The 11,230-nt window shown below is 34.6% G+C and overlaps 1 protein-coding gene across 1 annotated transcript in view; it reads left to right on the top strand.

Annotated features, from left to right (window-relative positions):
• The first annotated feature begins 7,676 nt into the window (after window positions 1-7,676).
• LOC119797887 overlaps window positions 7,677-11,230 on the top strand; it is a 29,474-nt gene continuing 25,920 nt past the window's right edge. The window contains exons 1-2 of the mRNA XM_038307143.1: window positions 7,677-7,773; window positions 7,939-8,231. Coding sequence (XP_038163071.1) covers window positions 7,677-7,773; window positions 7,939-8,231 — 390 coding nt within the window. The remainder of the gene's footprint in view (window positions 7,774-7,938; window positions 8,232-11,230) is intronic.

Here is an 11,230-nt window from a genome sequence, read left to right as displayed (position 1 = left end):
GCTTGACACAAGGAATGCGACAGCAGAAACCCATGTCTTTCATACGTCTGTGTGTGGTGGTTCTTGAAGCACTCACTCCAGCTGCAGTCCACTCTTTGTGAATCTCCCCCACATTTTTGAATGGGTTTTGTTTCACAATCCTCTCCAGGGTGCGGTTATCTCTCTTGCTTGTACACTTTTTTCGACCACATCTTTTCCTTCCCTTCGCCTCTCTATTAATGTGCTTGGACACTGAGCTCTGTGAACAGCCAGCCTCTTTAGCGATGACCTTTTGTGTCTTGCCCTCCTTGTGCAAGGTGTCGATGGTCGTCTTTTGGACAACTGTCAAGTCAGCAGTCTTCCCCATGATTGTGTAGCCTATAGAACTAGAGTGAAATACCATTTAAAGGCTTTTGCAGGTGGTTTGAGTTAATTAGCTGATTAGAGTGTGGCACCAGGGGCCATCAATTTTGAACCTTTTCACAATATTCTAATTTTCTGATATGATGAATTTGAGATTTTCATTTGTTGTCATTTGTAATCATCAAAATTAAACAAAATAAACATCTGAAATATATGAGTTTGTATGTAATGTATGAATATAATATACAAGTTTCACTTTTTAAATGGAATTACTGAAATCAATCTACTTTTTCATGATATTCTAATTTTATGACCAGCACCTGTATATCATCTTCCTATATGCCACACATATAGAACACCAGTGGCACTACTATTGTTCTACATATGATATAGCCACAATTAACTACTTCATGGCCATGAATATGTTTTTCATGTACAGATTATATATATTTGTGCTTATAAATGTGTATTTCTTGGGAACAAACTAGTATTTTCTACATATGCTATATCTGTTTTTTGTTTTTTTGCTGTTCTGTTTTTCTAAGAACAACATTTTAACCTGAAAACACTTTTTGTAGACAGATAATTGGTGTGCAATAGTAAAGGTTAAATGTTTTGTTTAGTCATAATATGGTTTTTTACACAAGTATTCCAGCTCTTTGTCCCCCAATAAACAAATAACTTAATTGATTATACAGACAACAGAATATAAAAATGAACAAATTGGAATTAAATAGTCTCTCTATTTTTTATATTTATAATAATCATTTGCTTTGGAAGACATTGTATTTGCAAACAAGAAAGCAGACAACCTGGTTACTCTCGTAAGTGAGACCTCATGCCTCATGCATGCGTGTATGATGTATTGATGTGATGATGTGGCATACTGGAGTTTTATCAAATGTTTCTTTTACTGTGATTCGAGGCCATCTTCACTAAGAAGCGAGCCCAATTGGGAAGCAGCTGTCTTTTGTAACCCTAAGCAACTTCTCTGGCCTGAGTAAGATTACAATTTCTGTCAAAATCTGTTGTCATGTCTCATGGTTCTTTGATACATATACATTATAAAGTGTTATTTAAAGAGTTTGTCGAGAGTGTTCTCTTCAAAGGAAAATAACCAGGGAGAGAAAGCTCAAGGTGTAAACACAGAGCTTTCATAACAAAAAGCTTCCAAGAAAAATGTTGTCCTTTGAAGACAACTTGGAAGTGAGGAAGAACACAATGATTCAATACTGCTATCTAGTGTCCGTTTTTTTCATTACCACCAGTTATTCCTTGATAAAGACATACTTTTTAAAATCAGCTGATGAGCTCAGTTGAGTTGCATTTATAAAAATAAGTATTACACGTAATTCTGGATAATATTTTACAGCACAATACCGATGGAAAACTTGTTTGCAGAGTATACTTATGCGCATCCATTTGTTAGATTTTTATCCCCTGAAAAGCTTACTAAACCTATTACAAGGACTTACAGTTGTATGCAATCACTCTAAAACTAACTAATCAACTTCATTACCAGGACTTAGGCCTGTCCCAAATACAGCAAATCGCAAATCAATCAATCAATCAATCTATCTATCTATCTATCTATCTATCTATCTATCTATCTATCTATCTATCTATCTATCTATCTATCTATCTATCTATCTATCTATCTATCTATCTATCTATCTATCTATCTATCTATCTATCTATCTATCTATCTATCTATCTATCTATCTATCTATCTCTATCTATCTATCTATCTATCTATCTATCTATCTATCTATCTATCTATCTATCTATCTATCTATCTATCTATCTATCTATCTATCTATCTATCTATCTATCTATCTATCTATCTATCTATCTATCTATCTATCTATCTATCTATCTATCTATCTATCTATCTATCAATCATATGGTGTCTACCACACTCAACACTGACCAGAGGAAATTAGAGAAATAATTGTCTCAGTAGAGTACAAAGAAAGTTATAAACAAGTATGTTAAAGATAAAGGTTATGAGACCATTTCCAAGCAGCTATTCCAGATATTCCTGTGACTATAGGAACATACTTTTTTTTTTTATTTAGAAATTTAAGATACTTAAGAAGGTAGCAAACCTTTCTGAATAGGAATATTAATGACAAATCAGATATAAAAATATAAGTGGTGACAAATAATAATAATAAAAAAATCTAAAGAAATTAAAGGTGAACTTCAAAGCTCAGAGAAAATCAGTGTCAGATCACATCATCCGTTGTTGTCTGAGCCAAAATCGGGTTAATGTGACACAACCAAGAAGAACACCATTGATGAAAGCAAGTCGTAAAAAAGCCAGACTGGAATTTGCCAAACTACATGTTGACAAGGCACAAAGCTTGTGGGAGGACAAAAATGATGAGACAAAAATTTTACTTTTTGCTAAGGCATATTAGCTCTATGTTCATAGATAGAAACGTTAAGCATATCAAGTAAATACATATTGTAAAACATGAAAAATGTCTCTGTTATGTTCTGGACTCAATTTGCTTATTTTTGTACAGGTGAATCTCAGCTGGATGCAATAAAATATCAAGACTATCAAGAGATTCTAGAGAGATTTTCAGCCTAGTGTCAGAAAGTGTGGTCTTGGGTCCTCGGTCATGGATTTTACAAAAGGTTAATGACTCAAATCACACAGCTAAAAACATAAAAAAAATTGCTAAGAGTAAAAAATTGGACTAATCTGAAGTGGCCTTCTATGAGATATTTTTTTCACTTCAAATTGAAGATCAGAAAGATTGATAATGTCATAGCTTGAATAAACATTTAATAAACCATCTCACAACCAAAAATGAATGTGTGGATAAATCATCTGGTAAACCATGCATGTGCCTTTCTCAATAACAGTATCTTCAACAAACATAACAAACTATCCAGCAGAGGTGGCTGGCCAATAGAGGGCGCTAGGGCGCCGGCCCACACCCAATGACCCTGAGATAGACAGAAAGAAAAAAAAATTATATGTATATATATATATAATATTATTATTTTTTTGTATATATACCGTATTAAAAAAATTACAAAAAATATAAAGCTGACTAATAGCTTCTCCATTATTAAACTGGTACATTGTTTTTTTTAGGGTTGTGACACCATATTGGACCATTCAAAATACAAAGAAAACTTGTTCATGAAATTATGTTGGGTTTTTTTTTTAAAGTGTTTTCATAATGTTTTATGTTGTTGGCATTCATATAAATATAATAGTGTGATAACTTTGGATACATTTGATTGGTCTTTGGTATACGTCTATTTTGAAGCAGCCGCCACTGCTATCCAGTGAAAGATTACCTACCTTTCATAAAAAAGACTGACAACTATTTAAGAAGACTTTTTACTTCAACCTTAATGGTTGTATGATTTCAAAACTTGCATATGAGTTCAAGACAAAAGAAAAAAATAATTAAAGTTAGCTACAGGTGCTGGTCATAAAATTAGAATATCATGAAAAAGTAGATTGATTTCAGTAATTCCATTTAAAAAGTGAAACTTGTATATTATATTCATACATTACATACAAACTCATATATTTCAGATGTTTATTTTGTTTAATTTTGATGATTACAAATGACAACAAATGAAAATCTCAAATTCATCATATCAGAAAATTAGAATATTACTGAAGACCAATAAAAACAAAGGATTTATAGAAATGTTGGCCAACTGAAAAGTATGAACATGAAAAGTATGAGCATGTACAGCACTCAGTATTTAGTTGGGCCTCCTTTGGCCTGTATTACTGCAGCAATGCGGCGTGGCATGGAGTCGATCAGTCTGTGGCACTGCTCAGGTGTTATGATAGCCCAGGTTGCTCTAATAGTGGCTTTTAGCTCTTCTGAATTGTTGGGTCTGGTGTATTGCATCTTCTTCTTCACAATACCCCATAGATTTTCTATGGGGTTAAGGTCAGGAGAGTTTGCTGGCCAATTAAGAACAGGGATACCATGGTCCTTCAACCAGGTACTGGTAGCTTTGGCACTGTGTGCAGGTGCCAAGTCATGTTGGAAAATGAAATCTGCATCTCCAAAAAGTTGGTCAGCTGCAGGAAGCATGAAGTGCTCTAAAACTTCCTGGTATGTGGCTGCGTTGACCCTGGACCTCAGAAAACACAATGGACCAACACCAGCAGATGAAATGGCACCCCAAACCATCACTGACTGTGGAAACTTTACACTGGACTTCAAGCAACGTGGATGAAGTGCCTCTCTTCTTTTCCTCCAGACTCTGGGACCTTGATTTCCAAAGGAAATGCAAAATTTACTTTCATCAGAGAACATGACTTTGGACCACTCACCAGCAGTCCAGTCCTGTTTCTCTTTAGCCCAGGCAAGACGCTTCTGACGCTGTCTGTGGTTCAAGAGTGGCTTGACACAAGGAATGCGACAGCAGAAACCCATGTCTTTCATACGTCTGTGTGTGGTGGTTCTTGAAGCACTCACTCCAGCTGCAGTCCACTCTTTGTGAATCTCCCCCACATTTTTGAATGGGTTTTGTTTCACAATCCTCTCCAGGGTGCGGTTATCTCTCTTGCTTGTACACTTTTTTCGACCACATCTTTTCCTTCCCTTCGCCTCTCTATTAATGTGCTTGGACACTGAGCTCTGTGAACAGCCAGCCTCTTTAGCGATGACCTTTTGTGTCTTGCCCTCCTTGTGCAAGGTGTCGATGGTCGTCTTTTGGACAACTGTCAAGTCAGCAGTCTTCCCCATGATTGTGTAGCCTATAGAACTAGACTGAAAGACCATTTAAAGGCTTTTGCAGGTGGTTTGAGTTAATTAGCTGATTAGAGTGTGGCACCAGGGGCCATCAATTTTGAACCTTTTCACTATATTCTAATTTTCTGATATGATGAATTTGAGATTTTCATTTGTTGTCATTTGTAATCATCAAAATTAAACAAAATAAACATCTGAAATATATGAGTTTGTATGTAATGTATGAATATAATATACAAGTTTCACTTTTTAAATGGAATTACTGAAATCAATCTACTTTTTCATGATATTCTAATTTTATGACCAGCACCTGTATTTTGACCAAACTTGTATTGTCACTGATGAAGCATTTGAGCTTACATATAATGTATGAGTTGGCAACATGGAATAAATATTAAATGTATTCACCTTTATTGACTTAGATTTACAAATTAAGACACCTACCCATATGTTTTTATTTTTATTGCGTTATCTTACCCTATATTCAACTTATGTAAAGTTTTTAAACAGGCTTTAAAATTCTTATTTTTAAAATTTTCCTGTTTAGTTTGAGCATATATTTTATCCAAATATTAACTTTTTTCTATTTTGATGCCTTTTTCTGAAATGATATAGACTGTTGTCTTAAAATAAGTGTACAAGACTAAAGACTTTATCTACCCACCTTGACTAAGTTTACAATATTACAGTACAAGTAATAAAACTATTTTCCTTAATTCTAAAAACACATATTTGCCATATTTATGCCATATTGTTTTCAAACTTTTTGTTTTGGCTTTCACTTATTAGTCCCAATAAAGATTACAAAACTTCAAGTTCAACACTGTGAACACTTTTTTTCTACTTCTATTTTAGGTATTTACTATACTTTCTGAAATTAAATGTAATCCATTATTTATATGAATATTTTACGCTTATATTTTATCAGGTTAAAAGTGGGGTTTTTACTTGATATTTTACATTACATTTAAGAAAAAGCTTTTGATTTAGTCCATCACTGTTATTATAAGTGCTAGGTTACAATTGCAAAACAATAGCAATATCTCTCTTTCTGTTTCCTCAGATGTCTACTTTCTATTCATGGAAAATATGACAATTTATTCTGGGACAGTACTTCCTGATGCAGCGATGTTGCAATTTTTTTCTTGTTTTTTTTTTGGGGGGGGGGGGGTTAATGGCTTTTTATTGTGCCATTACTAATTGTTAACTATTATTTTCAGTTGTTTTGGTGTTGACAACTCTAACTTTTTTACCCACAGGATCTGTTTGCCTGGAATCTGTTTTTTTTAGCTGTCAAACAATATTTAATTAATAGTATGTGTTTAAGGATTTGATCAATAGCGTTTTCTTTTTTTTTTTTTCTACTAGGACCCTTTTACTAAGGTGTAGGGTTTCTGAGGAAATGTTTTCTTATTTGCACCTCTCAGCTTTTCAGTTTCTTCTTTTTTAGTTCCTCATTTTAATGCAGATGTGAATTGCAAAATATTAAACAAGGGAAACATTACTTTCTGTGACAGACTGATATAATTATCATAGAAATTCCTGCTCAGGAAAATATTTGTGTGAGTTTTCAAAAAGAGGTAAGATATCTTAATTTGCACTTTAAAAAAATCTTTCAACTAATTAAAGCTTTTTAATATGTAACAAAGACAACCAATTTGCATGAAATTACTGCTAAATACATTTGATCAATGTTTGTAGATTTGTTTTCTACTAAATTAGTTGCAAAGTTCACATGTTAATTTCAAGCTTTTCATGGAACAAATGTAACAGTTTATTGTAGGTATTTTTCTCCTATCTATAGGTTTTTGTTAAAGTTGCATTAAGACTGCATTTCAAGATTGTACTACCAGCAACCCCCCCTGGAATTTACCATTTGTTTCATAGTTGTTTAAGTGCTTTGATAAAACCTTAAAAATACATTATTTAATTTCATTAAAAACATGTTCTTATCTTGTAGGCCCTGAACATTTATTATTCAAAGAAAGATGGTTGGACTTGTGATTTTTTTTCTTATTGGCTCTTCAATATACGGTGAGTTTATACATCATAATGTGTATAGTTATTTAAATGTCTGAATTGCCGAAAAGTCATTGAGGACAGTGGCCTGGAAATTTTGATTTTATTGTTAAGGTTTCTTTTTCTTTTTTGAAAGAATTCAAATTAAACTGATTCCTAATATCTATGGTATGTTGATGCTGATACAAATGAGACCTTTTTTTTCTAATATGTATGTGTATGGCAGTGTATGGCAGGCAGTGATATTTTTATTCCTTACATAAGAAAATGAAAACGTAAACAAAACAACATATTTCACTGCTGCTTTTAATCTTTAAATACATGTGTTATCTCTCAGGTGTCCTTTGTAAGAACTTTCAGGTCTCCTTGCTGGAAACTGTAAGTGTTATGAGAGGATCCTGTGTGACTGTCCGCTGTCTATTTGAGATACCCAGCCAATATGAAAACAACTTAAATGAAAACTGTGGAGCAAAATGGGTTAATATAAGAGAAAGTAATCCACAGGTGTTGGATACAAATGCAGTGACAGGAAATCTAACAGAAAATAACTGCACCACTACCTTCAGCAACATGCAGCCTGCTCATACCAACACCTATTACTTTAGACTGGAATGTAATGATCTAAAATACACGTTCAAAACTGCAGGGGTAAAAATTGATGTCAAAGGTAGGTTATATTAATTCTATTTAAAACAATAATTATTATTACTACTTTAATCATGCTTACTATCTTGCTTTCTGTTCTTTACATTATTATTTGCATTTAAAAGTTCACATAGCAAAGATATACAGCTATTGTTTACTGAAAAAAATAATTAAACCTTCCTTCTAGATAACTTTCCTGCACCAACTCTGACTCCATCCACCCTGGAGGTGAAGGATGGAGACTCAGTGAGTCTAACATGCTCTGCTCCGGCTCCTTGTCTGTCTAATCCTCCAAATCTGACATGGACGCCCACACTGGGGAGCAGTCAGGAGACTCTGCAGGAAAATCAGGACAAAACCCTAGTTAAGACCTCTGTTCTGAACTTCACTGCTTCTTACCTCCATGATGGAGAGAAAATCTCCTGCACCTCGGTCTACAAGAAACAAGATGGAAACCCTGATGCCTCTTTTTCCACTGAGGCAAATATTTTGTGTAAGTTTATTTTTTACTTTCTAAAATCTGAAAAGGGGCTTATTGAAAACAATAATAATAATTAAATATTATATTTATTAATAAATATTACAAATATATGCCTGTAATGACATACGGAAAGTCTGGCAGAAATGATGGCATACTTTGGACAAGTTATGGGTATGTTTTGTTTGAGTTATGAGCATGCTGTAGCTCACTGTTGCACCCTGAAACAAGCTGGCACACGTCGACATACGGCAAGTACGTCGAGAAGTTTTGAGCATGCTGAAAATTTCCAGACGTATGCCATATGTGGGGTAAGTTATTTGATCGTTGACATAGGTCAAGTGTAAGTTACTCATAAGTCGTGGCAAGAACTTATCTCCATCGCATATCGTAACGTATTTGACGTGTTCCAGACGACCGCTGAACACGTTTCTAAGATACAGCTACTGTTTAATGGTGTATTGGCAGTGTTTTGGTATTAAAAGAGTTCACAGGATGAATTTGCAGTTCTCCTCCAGACTGCATTCGCATCATAGGGTGAGCGTGAAGGTGAAGGTGGCTTGTGACATTTCATGGGCATTATGCTGCCTTGCGTTATGCATAAGTTAGGCTGTTGTTGGACATACGCACTGGATTTGTTATGAATACGCAATGTATACACCCAAAACTAAAAAAATTCATAGAAAGTTAAGTGTACGCCAGCGTTTTAAAAGATTCTGGGACGTCAGGCATATGCTAGCTAAATCGGCAAGGTGTGACAGGGTCCGAACAGTCTGGCACTGGAGAGCTGGCTGCAGGCTCCTTAAGTAGTGTACGGCTTGATGGGGAACTGGTGAAACCAATTAACCTGCCACTTAGGGGAGAAAGTGTTGGAGGAGGACCTCTGGAGGAGAAGCTGAAAACTGGTTAAATAAAGGACGAAACGCCCAGACCCCAACAGTCAGCTTGTGAGTGTGTGTGTATATAGATGAGTGACTTGATGCAATTTTAAACACTGCAGGGTACTCCAACTTGATAAAGAGGTATACAAATTTTAGGTATAATAACAGCATTTACATTACGGTTATTCACAGCACAGTAAAACATTGACAAATCCAATAAGCTCTACTCTTACTGGACCAGATTTCTATAAAAGATTACTTAAAATACGGAGTCATGATTTTTGTTTGAATAATTATCTAAAAATGATCTAAAATCCTTAGACTATAGAAAAAGTTATGTATTTGCAATGATAGCAGAAATAAAACACTTTATAATTTCACTTCCCTTTCTTGCTAAATTTGTTTTATTCCTCAGGTACGAACTGTGGCAAGTTTGAGATCTCATTAGCACAGACTGTACAAGTTTTGAGTGGATCCTGTGTCACTGTCCCCTGCTCCTTTGGTGTAAAGAGAAAATATGAAAAAGACCTAAATGGAGGATGCAGAGCACTATGGGTTTACTTGGACAACACTGATCCAAGACTGACAGAAACAAACCCAGTCACCGGCAACCTAACAGAAAAAAACTGCACCACTACCTTCAGCAACATGCAGCCTGCTCATACCAACACCTATTACTTAAGACTGGATTGTAATAACCTAAAATACACGTTTAAAACTGCAGGGGTAAAAATTGATGTCAAAGGTAGGTTATATTAATTCTATAAAAAAAAATAATAATTATTTTAACTACTTTAATCATGCTTACAGTCTTCCTTTCTTTTCTTTACATTATTTTTTGCATTTAAAGGTTCACAAAACATAGATATACAGTTCTTTTTTACTGAAAAAAATCATTAAACCTTCCTTCTAGATAATTTTCCTGCACCAACTCTGACTCCATCCACCATGGAGGTGAAGGATGGAGACTCCGTGAGTCTAACATGCTCTGCTCCGGCTCCCTGTCTGTCTCATCCTCTAAACCTGACATGGACGCCCACACTGGGGAACAGTCAGGAGACTCTGCAGGAAAATCAGGACAAAACTCTAGTTAAGACCTCTGTTCTGAACTTCACTGCTTCTTACCTCCATGATGGAGAGAAAATCTCCTGCACCTCGATCTACAACAGACAAGATGGAAACCCTGATGCCTCTTTTTCCACTGAGGCAAATATTTTGTGTAAGTTTATTTTTTGTTTTCTAAAATCTGAAATGGGGCTTATTTATACCAATTTTTTTTTTATTGTTTGAAAATATTTGTCTGTTCTTAGACTGTGACAGTGATACATTAAATTAACTTCAAAATTTTTCTTTCAGAATTTTCGAAATGTTTCCTTATTGTATTAGATTCTAACTTCCTACTCAGGTGCAGGTTATTCTATATATTTCTCTGCAATTTTACATGGGATATCTAAAACTGAGGTACAATACCTGCATTTACATTCAAGTCATTTTCAAAAAAACACAATGGTATTGTGTATTGTGGTAGGGTACCTCGTAATTACAGATACAGAAAGCACCTTATATATTCTGATATGAGACTTATAGCATCGAGTAGGAGTTTGCTGCCTCAGAGTGATTTAGAATGTCCCTGGCTGAGAGAACCTTTGATTTGGACAAAATGATTATAGCCCCTTTTGCTCCCCTGTTGTGTGGGGTCCCCCAAGGATTGATTCTTGGAACTCTGCTACTTTCAGAGTTACTGCCATTGTTGAAGCTCCATCTCTAGAAAAAGTTGGGTTTCTTTTCATTGTTACACAGATAATCTTAATTTCTATGTACAATTTAAATGCTGATTACAAAGCTTGGATGGTTTTAAATTTCAAATTTCAATGACAAGACAGAAGTTGTGATTTTATGCCTAAATGTCACTGGTGTTTCTTCCTATGGTGACTTTGGTTATCTAAAGAAATTACCAAAAAGATAGTCAAAAATATCCTTACTTTTCTAATAAATGTAGATACTATTAAGTTGGAATGCAATGTTTTTTTTTTTTTGTTTGTTTGTTTATTGTATTCTTCTGAAAAAAACATGTTGCCCAGATATTTTGTTGCTTCTCAAGGGCTTTATGAAAAAAAAAA

The sequence above is a fragment of the Cyprinodon tularosa genome, unplaced genomic scaffold, assembly GCF_016077235.1.
Source record: "Cyprinodon tularosa strain WSP-4 unplaced genomic scaffold, ASM1607723v1 ctg60, whole genome shotgun sequence".
Classification (NCBI taxonomy): Eukaryota; Metazoa; Chordata; class Actinopteri; order Cyprinodontiformes; family Cyprinodontidae; genus Cyprinodon; species Cyprinodon tularosa.
This window is presented reverse-complemented; position numbering and strand designations above follow the sequence as displayed.